Here is a 16,915-nt window from a genome sequence, read left to right as displayed (position 1 = left end):
CCAATTTAATTTTGAAGCAATCTAATTTCTGAGAATCACAAGCGGCAATGGCGGACGAATGCTGCTAACCCCGCCACCGAGCCAACTCGGGACATCGAACGCAAGCAACGACGGCGGACTGCTGGCATACCATCAGTGACGTCATTCTCTCAGTCGCAACCGAACGTGTTGGTAACCTCATAATTGAGAAATACTTTAATAAACACAGTGATAAACTCCGGGGCCGCACGTTTCAGCTTCGCTGGTTAACCATTATTCACGGAGTGGAAGGGCGAACGAATGTTTTTATGACTGACCCCAGACGGCGTTTCATCCCCAATCAGACTTTCAGCAGATGACTGCGTAATGTACCGTAATATTTCTTCTTTGACTGACCAACAAGCTCTTCAATCTGATCCTAGTGCAGGAAACGCATAGTGCGAGTTTCGTTTAGTGCCACTAAACCTCTCGAAGACTAAATTTGTGTATTTTACTAACTGAAATTCCAGAATTCAAACATCCTACCTGTTAAACAATACTAACGTTGAACCAACTTCGAACTATCAGTACCATGGGCTCCGTTTCTGCAGTGACCTTATGTGAAAAAGTCACGTCGATACCATCTGTCTTCGTCTAATCAAACGTAATTTGAAACACGCTTCGACACAAACGAGGAAACTAGCTTAAACTACATTACTTCGCCCCAAAGTCTATTACGCGTCAGCTTTGCGGGACCCAAACCAAAAGTACATCATTCTTGACATTGAAGATTTGAAAATCGCTCTGCAACATTTACATTTTGATATTTACTAAGTCATTTCTCCTAGATCCCTATACAATCACACTTTCATACCACGCACTACAGCTGAGTAATAACCTACGTTTTAACATTGACACTGAACTTGACCCTAATTAATTTCGAAAACTTAATCACACGTATCTCACGACCTGACTGCTAGTAATATTTGCGCGGTGTATCGCTTTGTTTTTTTTTTATTGGACACGCATCCTCTCCATACTTAGCAGTGTACGCTGTTTCCTAGTGTAAAATTCATGTATTTGCAATACAGAATTGCAGTGTTTTTTTAATAAATTTAGCACAGGTCCTCTGCTTACATGACATTTGGTAGTGTATCCTGTTTTCGCAGTGTTTTATTGTGGTCTACTCAGTCAGTCGTTGCTGCGTTTAATTTTTGCCCCATTTTGTATGGTATATCTTTAATTGAATAATAAGTCAATGATGTTTGCCCGCCCCCCTGCCCTTATGCAATATCCTCTGAACTGAGGACCTTTACAGTATAATGAAATAAGAATAATACGAAGACAATGTGACCCTTGCGTTTTACGCACACCTTCTCCTAATTCCAGAAAACAGAGTTTGCGCTTTGCATTACCTTCGCTTCTTGACAGCTACCAAACTAGAAAGCTTGGCATTTTCACTTGTAAGTATCGTTAGCTATATGGAATATATATCGTACTTTATAATTACAAGTACAGTGTACTAGACTGGGGCAGTGGGTCCACCGGACGCTTTGGCAAGCGGCGAGGGTGACGCAAAAAACGTGGAAATTGTGGCGGCGCTGCGTTCGCCTTATTCTGAATCTCTGGCCAATAAACGTTGGTTCCGGCTGTGTTGGCAGTGCTCATTGGCTGAGGCGAGCTCACGGGCTTAGTAGCTGTCGTCTGCTCGATGCACCGTCGTTGTTGCGTTGTTTGTATTCTTTCCGCCGCTGTTTTTCCATTTTATTTACAAAAGATTGGTGGGGTTGCCGCCACTGTTGCCGCCACCGAGCATCCGCCTGTCAAAGCTCCATGCAGCTGCGGTAGGGTCTTCAACGCGGCAATCGTCCGGCCGGCGCGCGGGGCGCTCAATCGGGATAAGGCGACGGTGGCGCCACCAACTTTTCAATAAAAAAAGCCTCAACGAGGAGCCTTCGTTGGACCCACTCCCCCAATCTAGTACACTCTATTACAAGTTAGCAATGTTACTTCAAGGTTGCATTTCATATTTTGTGCACTGTGCTTGCTTCTGTGCGCTTTATTCTACTGCTTCTGTAAGGTATTTTTGAATGATTGTGTGCGTTGTATCATGATGCTGCCAAAATTTACTTAAAGGGAGGCTTCGGGTCCGTCAAGCTGCATAAGTACAGCTTTTATCTACAGTCCTACCATCCCTATGTGCTGTACATGGTGACAAAATAAACTCACTTTGTTCGATATTACTTGAGTTTTTGGCTGGGCTGGGCTGGGCTGGGCGGACGGACGGAAATTCATGAAATTTTCTTTGAGAGGCGCATTTGAAAACTAGAGGGCCGTTTACTTATATTTAAGTATTGGCGGGTCAGAACAAAAGTGAACACATGCAGCGCCAATTGTTGGTTGTTTTCGAAGGCACTTAAGTTATTTTTTTGATTCAGTAGTTCTCTGCTTGTCGGTGAAGTCAGTTTCAGTTGCGATACAGCATGCGCTTATGAGACATGGCGCACAGGAGGAAGAAGACGGGCGTCTGGGCTTGGCACGAGCTGGTTACCATCTTGGTCTCTGGCAGCACTGCGCTCTTGTAAATTCCGTGTAAATAGTCTCTTTTGTTTGTGCCTTCCCGCACGTAACAATATGAATGGATCCAGAGCGCGCGGATTCGCGCATTGCAATCTGACATCGGACATGCAATTGTAAGCAAATTATGCGGAAACTCTTCTGCAGTTGTTTAAGTATGCGTAAGCATTGTGCCACTTGCTCATCTCCACGCATACGACGCGACGTGTGTTGTTTACCGCGATTGACGAAGCAGTAGACGGTTCATTAAATGTATGCTTTATTGGTCTCGTAATTAGTTTTTACTCTTTGCCCAACCAGTATAAATCCTTATTGGTATGTCTTTCTTCGGTATGACCGCCGTCGCCGCTCAAGAGAAATAAAATTTGTTCATACCTTTTATCTAAATTCTGTGTCACCTCAATGTCGTGTGCTAAACTGCTTCGCTGGCAATCCACCTTCACAGCAGTGGAATGGCGCATGATTTTGTTTATTTCTTTATGGGGCGCATCGCGTTGCGCGTTGCGGACGGACCGACACACCGACGGACAGATATCCTGGGTGGGTCGCCTCAAAATGCTTGCACACTAAAATTTGCATCTTCAGATGTACTAAGTCTGCAAGAAAAACACTGCCTTCATTTGGGGCCCTGAGCAAGCTGGTGCGCTCACCGAGCTCATCCGGCTGCTTAACTCCGCTCCCATTTTTGCTACCTTTGATGTGTCAGGTCCAACGTGTGGCCACGGTATTGGAGCTATCCTTGCCCAGACACAACAAGGGCGAGAACATGTTATTGCCTACGCCGGCCTCCTCCTTTTCCCTGCTGAGCGCAAGTATTCTATTACTGAACACAGGTGTCTGGCTTTAGTTTGGACAGTGGCTAAATTCGGCACCTATTTGTACGGCCGGCTATTCACAATCATAACTGACCTGCGTTGGCTTTCGTCCCTGAAATATCCTTCTGGGCGCCTTGGCCGCTGGGCTCTCCGCTTTTAATAATGCAACTACTAAGTTGTATACAAGACCAGTCGGTTAAATCAAGATATACTTTTTGTCGCGCCACCCTGTCGACCCACCTGACGTTTCTGCGGCTGGAATACCTGTCACCATTCTTTCTCTGACTGCTTGGCAACACATCGAAGCGGAACAACGTCATGATGCCTCCTTACAATAACTTATTCAACGGCTTTCTTCAACGATGCCTGACCCTTCCCCTTCGCACGTTCGAACTTCAAGACAGCGTATTGTACCGCTCTAACATGCGCCCTGACGGCCCTGCCTGACTCTTCGGTGTTTTCGCTCATTTCCGTCAGGCAGTTCTCGCCAGCTTCATGATGTCCTGACTGCGGGTCACCTTGGCGTGTCACGGACGTGACACGCCACATGGGACCACCTTCACCGGCACTCCTTTTGGCCTGGTCTTTACAGTGACGTCTGCCATTATATCACCGCCTGTGACATTTTTCAACAACGAAAAAAGCCGACCACACTCCTTTCTGGCCACCTTGAACCACTTGACGTACAATTAGAATTATTCTGGTCTGTAGTTGTTGTTCTTTTAGGCCCTTTTCTATACCTCTGTTTCTGGAAATAATGGATTGCTATCGCAACAGACTACGCCACACGATATGCAATCACACGGGCTCTTCCGACAAACTGTGTAACCGATGTTGTGGACTTCCTCCTAGGAAACGTCATCCTTAACCACAGTACCCCTTGACAGCTCCTTAACGACCGAGGCCGCTACTTTGCAAAGGTATGAATGACATTCTACAGCCGTGTGCGACTAAACACAAACTCGCTACTGCTTAAAATCTACAAACGAACAGCCTAACTGGGCATCTCAACCGAACCCTTACTCATAAGTATGCCTGTATGCCTTATGACTGTATACCATGTATGCCTCAGCTGAACAACCCGACTGCGACGTGGCGGGGCCGAGCGTTACCTTTGCCAATAATTATTCTCGCCACGATAGCCCAGGTTTCTCTCCACTCTTTCTCTTGTTTGGCCGCGATCCTACGCTACCTTTCGACACCATCCTGCCTGCTAGTGTTAATTACACATGGGAGTACGCCCGTGAAGCCATACACAAGGCACAAGGGCACGCCATATTGCCCGACGTCAACTTGTGGACTCGCAGGAAAATCAGCGGCGCTTATGTGATGCGCGCCATCATGACACCCACTACACACCGGGTGCCCTGGTTCTGCTTTGGTCACCGTCGCGACGCGTTGGCCTCTCGGAGAAGTTACTTTCACGCTACTCTGGCCCTTACCACGTCTTGCGTCAAGTAACGGACGTCACGTACGAAATCGCCCCTCTTCACCGTACCGCGGTTCAGCATCGCTCCGACGTAGTCCACGTGACGCATCGTAAGCCGTATCATGCCTTCGCCTCCTAACACCGGGTCGGTGCTTCAGGTGGCGGGAGTCATGTGACAGGCTGATGGAGGAGAAGTTTAAGATTAGTCAGAAAAAGACGACGCTCTTGAACTTCGCCATCTAATCATCTTTATTTATTATTATATCGAACTACCCGGTTCTTGGCCACTCGCATCTATGCTCTGCATCCTTATCTGCTCCATCCGCTACAGTCCTTGTACGTACCCGGTAAATATATTTCGTGCTTCTCTTTTCTCCGTAACATTACTAAAAGTAATAATAATAATAATAATAATAATAATAATAATAATAATAATAATAATGCTTTATTGCGAGTTCATTCAATAGAACTGTGGGCCTGTCAAAGCCATGTATTTGGCTTGAATGGCAATTCCAGGCCGCTGAGGTAGTCCAAAGCACGCATGTCGTATGCACATCACCTTAAACAAAATGTAGGGCATGGCGTAATATATAGAAAATAATAACAAGGAAACACACGTAACCTATGGGATTTGATATGTAGCAATTCCAGCGGCTTGCCGGGCGCGCTTCCGAATCTTTGATGCCAGGTAAAGTTCCCATAGCCTTCCTTGTCAGGCCTAAAGCGCTCAATATCGGGAAATGATGTCGAAAAAAAAAACGCTAAATGGCGCGATTCTTACTCTCAAAGAATCATGACAGAAATATAGAGCAAAAAAAATTATGCATACCCCACGCACTGTAGGAATCGATGTGACGCGGAGTATATTGATGGTATCTGGCTATCCAGGATTTTTTTTTGGTGTTCCGCGAACCAGGTGAGTCAACGTGTTCATGTATATTGGATAGTTTTGTCTGTGTGTCGCGAGGGTATGTGTGTGTGACAAAAGCAGCATGACGACGACCACGAGGAACATAATGGCATGGCAGCAAAGACATGATATATACACCGGCCATTCGACGCAATCTAACGACATGACGGTTATTTGGTTCTACATCGGTATTGGACGAGCACAAATCAGAAAAATACGGATGATGACGTCCTCAACAAGAACGTCCTATGCAATCATACGTACCTATGGCAATGTCAACTGGTGGTGTTAAAAATAACGATGGCATTTGTACTCCAACGAATAAATGTTAAACGTGATTAACCTGGGCGATCGTCAAGTTGGTACGGCTTCGCACATTGTCTACATAGCGCAAACAGCTACGAGGAAAGTGCTGGACGAAATAGGCCGGTCATAGCCTACTTCAGTCTGACACGGCGCCTCAAAGAGTGAACTTTCACGAGGAACGAAGACGCAAAAGTAGTACGTGGCGCATGGGCCGAGAGTTTGAACTGGCTGCTTTTGTAACGAGAAATGCGCGTGCGGTCGTGGACTAGTGGTAAGCACACAGGGCTACTGTGTGCCACAGCAGGGGTTCGAATGCAGCATCGGTCGCAGGCTATTATTATTTTTAACAGCAAAGCTGTTAAAGCTATCCGTAACTCCGTTAGTCGTCCGCGAAAAACTGCGCCGAGTTATGACGTCACCTCGCCTTGCCTAGTAACGGCCAGCGCAGGCGCACGCTCGCTTCGCTCGACACAGACCAACCCCACCTGATAGCACAAGGCCTACACACTCCGATCCATGACGTTATGCTAGCTGGCCCTACTGCCATAGAATCTAATGGAGATTCTACCATGTAAGCAACAGTGATTTTGACGTCGCCGCTTTCGTCACGCCAGCCTTGGCAATGGAAATTTAGGGCCAGGTAGCATGACGTCATAGATCGCATTTTGTAGGTCTTGTGCTATCTAGGTGGTGTTGCACAATTACGGCGTCACCGAGCTCCCGCCAGCTGTGCGCTACTGTGCATGCACCGCGAGTCGGACGTGAGGTCACATAAAACTGTCCATGCGCTCCTTCGTTCCGTATGAAAGCCGGTGCGCGGCGGCGGTGCGCCAGACGTAGGCATGGGGAAACCAGGGAAGGTTCGCACAGTCGAGGAAGAAGCCGCTCGCCAAGAATTGCGGCGCGCTGCCAAGCGAGATTGCCAGCGTCGACGCCGATTGGACCTAGCACAGTTAGCCGAAGAAGCCGCTGCAAAACGATGACGGCCATCCGGGGGCCCCGAGTACGTCCAGCGAGACAATGCTAGGGAACGGGAGAGAAAGCGCCGGCTCCGAGAAGATCCCGACGTGATAGAAGCCGAGAACGAACGATACCGATCAGCTCCGCTGTGTCTTTAGCCTTGTGCCACTAGTGCAAGCTACCCCAATTTTTTTTTGTATTTACCTTGTACTTTGTTGTATGTACACCCTTATTTACAAAATTATTCTTATTCATTATTTTCTTTTTGTTAAAGTGAGGCCAGACAGGAACCTACCTACGTACCGAAGTATCGCGAAGTGCCGAGAATGAGGCAAAGAATGCTTCGTCGTAATACCAGCATCAATCGGGAAATAATCGTCGAAAGAGTTCACAATCACGATTTGATCGATCCGAAGCCAATGGCACTCATTTTGGCGGCGCTGCCATGTTCAAAGTGTTTCCGGCTTACCCGTCTCCACGTGTCGTCTGTTGTCTGGATGCTCTTCGCAGCGGGAACGAACTAACCAATCAGCGTGCACGGAACAGTTGTCCGCTGAGCCATCCGTCATGTGGGTACATCATAAACAGGCACTACTTCACCACAACATGCGACTCACGTGACGTATTTTTCTAATATCGCTGAATGAATTTGTGACATGTATCAAGTGCATGAATATCGTGAGGCAGATCGTTTAACACCGCAGGTACAAAAGACCTCAGGTGTTTTTCATGTCTTGTACAAATAGGGGCAGAAGGAAACGTTGTCCTGAGCGAAATGCTCTGTTGAACGAAGCTCACGGATAGGCTTATAAGGGGTACATAATTGCTTAGAATAACAATTCTAAACTTTAGATTTAAAATATTTTAGTACAGCACTTTGTGTACATCACATTAGCATCTTCCTTAATATTCATGCTTGGGACGCAACACCTTGGGGCCCCAAGCCGCGTTGCGTTGGTTGCTCGTGGGTTCGAAGGAGCATCAGAGTTTCAGAATTGGGGCAAGAGCCGCGTGGCTTGCGCACTCGAGACGCCGCAGTGGCGAAAATAGAAGGTGCTTGAAAGCGTAACAACAAGAGTATTTTTACAAGTTAAACCTAAAGAAAAGCATTTCAATTGAAAAGGCGGGAAAATATTTGTATTAAAAATAATGACTATGTTATTCTTTGTAAGACTTGTTTCTGCCATGTTTAAGCCAAGTGGAGGGGGGGGGGGGTGTCAAAGGACGCTGACCCCAGCGCAGCTAGCTTGTTCTTGCGTTGCCCTCAGTCTATTACCTCTGAAAATGCCGAAAATCACCCGGAACACAGTAAGTTTGCCTTGCGACCAACTTGACCGAGCGATACGAGCTTTGGATGGCTGCGGCTCGTATGTCTGTCTTGGCTATCACACGACCACTCGTCGCCAACCCAAGGGAGCGTGGGAACCCATGCTATTTCTCGAGTTCGTGGTCTTTGGGCGACGCAATCGCAATCGCAATTTATTATTTATTAGTTACCTGCATCGCCCCGTAGGGCATTACAGCAGGGAGGTTACAGACTTAACTAAATACATGAACAAATAATTACAATGCCTAGAAGAAAGCATCATTTTCTGTGATGTATACAATGCGCGATGGCAAACTGTTCCAATCTCGAACAGTTCTAACAAAAAAAGAATAACGAAAAACGTCACCCCTACAAGAAAATTCCCTGACCTTCAAACAGTGGTCCAGTCGCTTAGATATGTAGTGTGGTGCCAGGATATATTGTTGGCGGTTTATGCCTGTTTTAGAATAATAAATATCGTGGAAAATTTTAATCTGATATGCCTTCTACGATCCTTCAGCTCTTGCCATTTAAGTGTATGTTTGCTTTCTGTCATGCTAAGCTGCCGACTATAGTTACCAAGAACAAATCTAACTGCCCTATTCTGGATTTTTTCTAATTTATTTATAAGCTCAGATGTGTGTGGGTCCCAACAAACACATTCATATTCAAGTATTGAACGTACATGACTGAAATACAGCTGCGTTTTTAAGTTACTCGGTAAATGACTAAAATTTCGCCGCAAGAATCCCAAAACTGATGCTGCCTTATTTACAATATAGTTGACATGCTTGTTCCATCGTAACTCAGAAGTAAAAAAAGACGCCTAGATATTTAAATTCCTTGCTTATGTTTGGAGTAAATCATTAATTGTATACCTATACGGATGATTAGCTCGTTTTCTTGTAAAGGTGACGTGAACAGTCTTATTTATATTTAATGACATATCCCAACGCACACACCAGTCTGCTATAGTATTTAAGTCAACTTGTAGGATTTGTGAATCGGAAATGGAATCTACGACTCTGTAAACAACACAATCATCGGCAAACATCCTGAATGAAGATTGTATACCAATTGAAATGACCCAAGGCTGTCGTGCTCAGTTGTGGCCCGCTATCTTCTTGTGGCCCCAAGGGGACTGGGGCCCCAGTTCTAAAACATTATCTTATCACAATACACCGCACGCTGGAGCAAAAATAATCTGCTAGAAAACTCGGACAGGGCAGAATGTTTTAAGCAATGACAAAAGGACATGGGGTTTTACGTAGTTTTGCGCATACAAGTGATAGGTGACTGTTCCGTAACTTCACGATTCGCGGACAACTTTCTGTGGCAACGAAGGGAAAGCTACGGGTGCCTGGATGCTTCCCATGTGTTACCGCGCCAAGTAGTCCGGCAGCGTTTGACATTGCTTTTTGTTGCTTGGAACAGACGCTGAATCGACGCAGCTTCCATGTGTGACAGTTTCGCATTTTCCCAGACGCGGAAGGTAAAAGCCGCAAAATAAGTATGCCTGTTTACACTCAGTGGTGTGTTCTGTCTTATCTAACTGCCGCAGTGCTAATAAGCTGTTTGTTTTCTCTTCCCCAGCCTAAGATATAACGTGTATTAAAACATGGGACTCTTTTCAGAAGCATTCTCACTTGTGGGCGCTTTGCCTTCGTTGCTGTCCCTTTATTGCCACAGAAAGGTGTACGCGAGTATAGATATTTCACATTGGTAACATATTCCCCCGCTCAGCCTTGCCAATGTATAGATCTGCTCCATCTTCTGAAAGCATTCCTCAGCAATGGCCACACATTCCACGTTCCAGTGCAGTAATACCTACCCTGGAGCGTTCAAAGCATGAAGGGAATGCATGTGCTCTCATTTGCAGTAATTATGAACACGTCCCGAAGAGAATGGCAATGGATACACATGTTGTGATATCCCATGGCGTGTTGAAAGTTATTCTGAGAGACAAATGTTTATGGAATTGTTAGTGGTTACGGCCCTTCATTCTTGACAGGGATATGTAAGGATAAGGCGACTACTCATTCAGATGACGTCCTGGAGCCCTGAGGTTAGCACACTGACCAACGTGCGAAATACATCGATATTTATTGAAAAATGAAACAAAAGTGCTGAGGCGCTTTTCGGCCTCCCCAGCTGGAATGGCGGCTACTCGCAGGGGAAGGGGTCCCTGACTCGGCGCGTGAACAGTATTCGGGCAGGCGCGGTGGTGGCGCCCTTGATGAAGCGTCCCATGTACTTGGGGCTGTGGCGCACCAGGTAGAGCGTGAACCGCTCGGCCACCGTTTCCTTTCTGTCCGTCTTGTGCACTTTCTTCTGCGCGGGCAAGTCGGAGTGCTTAATGGCCTCGTGGTAGGCGCGGAAGTAGAGCGCCTCCCGGGGACCCCAGTGCGCGCACGGAAGCAGAGACAGGTTCACGTCCTGCGGAATTGAAAAGCGAAGCTTGATTTGCGGATCCGCCCGCACATTGCTGTCTGTGGCCGCCATGTCTTAACGAGTATCTCACGCCCTGTACAGCACTCGTATAATGAATCCGCTTACATAAGTAGTGAAGATATGAGTAGTCTGCACTAGTGCTACAGATGTGCGCCTGTGACCTCCTCTGTTTGCTACGTGATAGCGCAGTGAAAAAACGAACGCTATCGAAATATCATGTGACAAAATATACGACTTCCAGAGCATAATTCCCTTAATGAGCAAATCTTTCTATGCCTTTCCCCCGAGTTATGTCGCGTATGCTTGCCCACTTTCTCATCGAGTAAGCTGCCAGATCCTGGAGACCGTGCCAATCCTGTTGACAGCGTAATATCGTCCCGTGTGTCATATGGTGGCCGTCTCCACGCAGATGCTATCTGTGTAGGCAGTGGCGCCTTCTGGCCCGAACCCGTCGGCATACGGACTTGGGTGAGCGCTCCGTCTTGTTTGCCATGGCATACGCTTGCCGGCAGCCTTTATAGCCCAGTTCTGAAGCGCCCGTTCCTGCATTCACCCCGGTCCATCGGGGTAACCGAGTGAACGGGCACAGCGAAGGATGAAAGAGCGAACGCGGAGGGCGGCGGGTGATGAAAGACGGCGATAGCGAAGAGAACGCGAGGGCGAAAGTGGAGGAGGATGGTGCAGCGGTAACATCAAGCGGAAAGCGGAGGAGAAGGGCCTTGCTTGAGCGTGAGAAGAAAAGCGTAGTACTCTGCGAGACTGCGCTCTGCGGCGACGACCGCCACAAGATGGCGCCAGAGTAGCGCGCCGTTGTCTGTTTACCGATGGCATGCGGCGAGCGCGTCCACCGATTCCATAGAGGAGAAAAAGCGTTGCAGGAGCGGAGATCTGTCTGTGGCGACTGCTGTGAATCGCGCCCACGTGTCACGCCGGCGCGGCCTCTCGCGATCTCCAGATAAGCGAGGCAGTCGCCCCGCACTTCTCTTACTATTTGCAAGGTGTGGATTGAGATAGTCTGTTGGCGGCACCCAATATATCGCGAAATAAAAACACGTATACAGCTACTCTGAAATTTCACATTAGGGAGTACCGTAATCGTCGGCGAACTTTTGTGTTCACTGCAGGATGAAATCCTCCCTTTGCTATCTCCAATTAACCCTGTCTTTCGAATGTTGATTGCCACTTGCGCCTGCAAATTTCCTTATTTCATCAGCCCACCTAAATTTATAGCATCCTCGACTGCGCTTCCCTTGGAATCCATTCTCTAAAGGTACACCGGTTATCTACCCTATGTATTCGATGTACTTCCAAGATGCATTATTTTATCCTAACGTCAGCTAGAATTACCTCTCTGATCCAGACCACTCTTTTTCTGTCTACTAAATTAAACCTAACATTATATATTGCGATAGTAATTCTATGGACACTCAGGCGCATTTCTACCATCCTCGTTGCCATCGCCGTGATGTTCCGTATAAAGTCCAAGCACGATAACATCGTCACCGTGAGCCGTATGCTGTATGTGTGAGGGAAAGCTTGCAATGGTTAGCCGACGATCGCGGCTCAATCTCGCGCGCACGAAGGAGGAAGGCCGCGTGGAAGAGCGCCGACTTTTGTTACCCGCGACGCACCGTGTAGTCCCGTACTTCCTGTGCTTTACTATGTCTGTAAGACACAAGTATGATGCGTGATCTTCGTAGTGGCCAAAATATTTCACCTAAGGCTAAATGTGCTGAATCATTTTCGCAGCGAAGCTGTTATAGGCTAGGTTCCAGGCGATCGCGTCCGGCAACCGAAACTGGATAGATGAACAATTTGAGACGCGTCGGAATGGCGGCTTTTTAAAACTTCGGGATCGTAAAACAACTTCAGACATGTGGCGCCACATTGCGCCGTCCTATGAAAACTCCCGGATGTCGGCGTTTTTAAACTTCGGAATCGTAAAACAATTTCAGACGCGTCGCGCCACTTTGTGGCATCGTATGAAAACGTCGGAATGGCAGCGTTTTAAAACTTCGGGATTGTAAAACAATTTCGGACGCGTCGCGCCTCCTCGTGGCGTCGTATGAAAACCTCGGGATGGCGGCGTTTTTAAACTTCTGGATCGTAAAAAACGTGTGGACCACACCGGGCTCTTCACACAAACTTATGTTTTCTTCTTCATGACGTGACGTAGCTTGCCCTGGTGGCCACGTGTATGCGAACCGCCCATGTGGCCCCGATCTCGCATACTTGGAACGTTTCACCGGAGCAACGGTCAATCACCACATACACAGCTTCGCTGGTCATCCACCTTCACAGAGTGGAATGGCACTGAATTTTATTTACGAGAACAACCGGTGACGTCCGTGGGTTGTTCGAGGGCTGTACGATGTCGCGTTGAAGCATGTCGTCAACTTGTTCTGTGATGATGCAGTGCTCAGTGGCTGACACACCATATGGGCGCTGACGCAAATGAGCATCGACACCACTGTCGATATGGTGAGCGACGGTTGAATTATGACTCAAAGAAGGTTGGAGGTGATCGAGGCTCGTGCGCAAGCGTTCAAGGAAAGAGATGATCTGGGCGCGTTTCTCAGCTTAAGGTTAGCGTCGACGCTGGGGGAAAAGGCCTCGGTAAAGGAAAGTCGAGAAGGTAGAGCGGAAGCTTCAATGGCGTTCATTTGTAGAGAAGTCGGGTGGTCAGGACTGTGGTTAAGTAGAGACGGGTTCAAGTTCTTCAACACTGGCAGCCACTCGCCCCGCAGTACACTCGATGGACAGGGAAAGGGACTGGAAACACAGATGGCAGTGGAAGTATCATGAATTGTCAGTACAGCGAAAGGAATCAGAAAGCACTTGCGACGGACAGTGGTTCCAGAAGGAGTAAAATTAACGGTTCAGCCAGTAGGGACGTCACAAGAAAGAGGAACTAGACAGGATGAGAAAGGCGGTATCGCCGTGTCGGTGGCAATATTTTGCAGGCAGAAGCGGCGAGTCGACGAAAGTGAACTCACACAACGCCGAAAACTGGACTTCGGCACGAGCAGAGTGGATGATGGCGTGGTGAGCGCAATGGTGGTCCCAGCAAAGTATAATGCCAATAATATCGTTGCAGCATTTCAGAAGCAAAATATACTCGATGGTGTACAAAACATCTTGAATAACGCCGCGAAAGGTCGGATTCGTGCTGGATATAAACTCAGAAAGGGGCATCGTTACTTTCCGCAATTCACGGAAAAGCGTAGCATTAATTACAGACACGGCTGCTCCAGTGTCAAAAAGGGCTAGAATGGGCACACTTTCAACGCAGATGGCAACATAAAATGGGTACAAATGAGGTCTAGGAAAAGTTTGAAAGTTGCGCAGTTCTTGCCCTCTGGAACTGCGGCTTCTAGGTTTCCTCAAGGACAGTGTGAGGGCATCGCAGCATTGGTGAAAGGGGACGGCGACGTGGTGAAGTCAACCGGCGTGCGTTGAAGTTTTGGCAAGTCCAAAAGACGGAGTTAGTAGATGGACCAGACCAAGCATTCTACGGTGTCGGTGCAAAACTATAGCTATTTCTGCGTACGTCCTCACGAGAGAGAAACTCATGCCGGCGGCCTAACCAAGCTATATGGTCTGGGATACCGACGAGGCGGTTGGGGTGGTTGTGAGGAGCGCGCCACGGGTTTTTAAACATGGTGCCAGTCGCGAAAATGGAAGGCCAGCCTGGTGAACAGGTTCACGCGACGTAAGAAAGGCGCGTGTGGACACATAGGAGTTCGCAATGGGTAGAGGCCGACGGTGTCACCACGGCTTCGACGTAGGTGATTGGATGCCTAGGCGTGACCAGGGATCCGGCGTAGATCGAGCGTAGCAGTCACCAGTATGAGAGAGGCTCCGGTTGGCACCTCGGAAGCTTTTCTTAAATGACTCGTTGTATCGAGGGCGGCAGTGTGAAGGGACAGCATCAAGAGTACAAGGCACGAGGGACAGCTGGCGCGCCATCTCCTCGCGTACAAAGTTCTTTATCTCGTTAAGTAAGAAAGAGTGGTCCAATGCAAGATAAGCAGTTGTTAAGGCCGAAATCGTTTGTTGGTGCCAGGAGGCATTGCAAATAGAGTCTCGTTGCAACCGTAGCTCGTCATAGCTTTGACAAAATTTAATACCGTCGGTATCGTTTACGGATTCGTGGCGACAAGCATCTGAAATGCATCGTCATTGACACATTTTCAAGATGTGTATGATCTTGTCGGCCTCTGTTGACACACTTGGAACGACACGCTTGCAGTGGCATGCTTGCATTGACACTCTTGCAAAGATCGACCACATCTTCAATGTAGCTAGTGTAGTTCTCACCACGTTGCTGAGCTCGTCCTCGCAAGCTCTGTTCGGCATCCAACTTGCGAACGGCTGTACGACCGAATAGCTTGGCGAATTTCGTTCTGAAGGCCGCCCAGGTGCTAACGTCAGTCTCGTGATTGCGCAAACACTGATTGGCGACGTCAGTGAAGTGCAAGATGACATTAGAGTACATTAGTGATGACAGGATGACAATGGCCGTAGTGCTATTTGTTGTGCTTGCTTATCTGGTCGTGTCATTCAAGCCAATCCTCCTACGCCCTGGTCGTCGGTTCCACTGAAGAAAGCAAGGTCACGTTGCCGAACCGGACCGGAACAGACAATAGTCGGAGGCTAGGAAGCAACCTGCTGCTCTTCGTCCGCGGCCACGATAGAAATTGGAGGCAAGGTACGGCTGCGGAGTTCCAGGGTTGTAGACAACTAGCAACCTCCAACAAATATAATGGGACGTTTCTGATAAGCACTCTTTATATAAAAAAATTTCACTGGCGATTACTATACTTCCTAATGCAAAATTTGAGCGCAGCTCTATACGTGTTTTCATTTCGTGATATAGTAGCTGGTGCCGACAATCGGTCTCGTGCGACACTTCGCAAACGGGGCGAAGAGTTGCGGGACGGCCTCGCAAATCCGCGGATCGCGAGATCCAGCGCGTCGGTGACGCGTGGGCGCGATTCACAGCAGCCGCTGCCGACAGACCTCCCCGACAACGTGCGCTATATACTCTGGTGCCATCTCGTCGCCATCGTCGCCGCACTACACTTCTCACGCTTTCGCCATACCCTCCTCCGTTTTCCTCCTCCCCTCTTTCTTTCTTGCGCCACTACACTCGGTTACGCGGGAGGACGCCGATGATCGCCGCCAGAACGGGCAGCTGCGCTCTAAAGCAGACATATTCATAGCACGCGAACCGATAATGGCAGAAATCACCGCAAGCCTTCTGAAACGTCTTCTTACTGCTTGAGCAGCGCACTCTGCTTCTACTAGTTGTTCTGGTATTGATTACAATATATATCGTCTGCGCCGGGCCGTCCCTCTTCATCGCGATCCACCCATTACTCAGTGGGACCCGCCGAACCGACGTGGCAAGCCAGGGGCCTCTCATCGTACGAACGTGTACTAAGTGCCCATAAAAAATGGGAACGGACCATGCTAAGCTGTCCTATGTGTCCTTCTACCCTCGCCGACGTAGCCAAACGTGGTTCTTCAACCACGACGAGGGTTTATTGTCGTCGATAACGTGTTAAGAACGCTAGGTAACAGGTAGGCCCTGCAAGTGGCTGTTGTAGCACGCGGTTCTCTCGCGATTCACGGCCAGGGGTCCTTCGTCTTCCTCCTTCAGTCGGCCACATACCCACGGGGCGCCCTCTGCTTCTATTACAATATATATATAGTCATACTCATAAATCTCAGTAGGCTGCTGCGCACGAGGTCGCGGGATCGATCCCGGCCATGGCGGCCGCATTTCGATTGGGGTGAAATGCGAAAACACTCGTGTACTTAGATTTAGGTGCACGTTAAGGAATGCCAGGTGGTCCAAATTTCCTGAGTCTCCCACTACGGCGTGCCTCATAAGCAGATCGTGGTTTTGGCACGTAAAACCCCATAATTTAATTTAAATCTCAGTAGTCATACGAACTCATAAGGCATTCTCGGGTATATATACCCCTATGGACCCCATGTCTACCTATGGGCTTCGTGCGCTACCGACAGCGGCGCTGCGAACGGCGCTCCCGTGACGTCAGAGGAGGGACTCGCCTTTGTCGTCTGCTACGCTCCGGCCTACAATTGCTTCATTTTATGCGTTTGCTCGCTCTCTAACTGCGTGCTCGCGTAGCACCGACGCTCTCCAATTACCATCTGTATTTTCATCCTAGTGT

The 16,915-nt window shown here is 48.3% G+C and overlaps 1 protein-coding gene across 1 annotated transcript in view; it reads right to left on the bottom strand.

Annotated features, from left to right (window-relative positions):
- Window positions 1–10,413: 10,413 nt before the first annotated feature.
- The window catches only part of LOC119463541 (sodium-dependent nutrient amino acid transporter 1-like), a 168,290-nt gene continuing 161,788 nt past the window's right edge, over window positions 10,414–16,915 (bottom strand). The window contains exon 7 of the mRNA XM_049655208.1: window positions 10,414–10,697. Within this exon, the coding sequence (XP_049511165.1) occupies window positions 10,425–10,697 (273 nt within the window). The 3' untranslated portion in view covers window positions 10,414–10,424. The remainder of the gene's footprint in view (window positions 10,698–16,915) is intronic.

The sequence above is a fragment of the Dermacentor silvarum genome, chromosome 9 (assembly GCF_013339745.2).
Source record: "Dermacentor silvarum isolate Dsil-2018 chromosome 9, BIME_Dsil_1.4, whole genome shotgun sequence".
Classification (NCBI taxonomy): domain Eukaryota; kingdom Metazoa; phylum Arthropoda; class Arachnida; order Ixodida; family Ixodidae; genus Dermacentor; species Dermacentor silvarum.
Note: the sequence above shows the minus strand (reverse complement) of the source record. Positions and strands in the feature narration are given on the sequence as shown.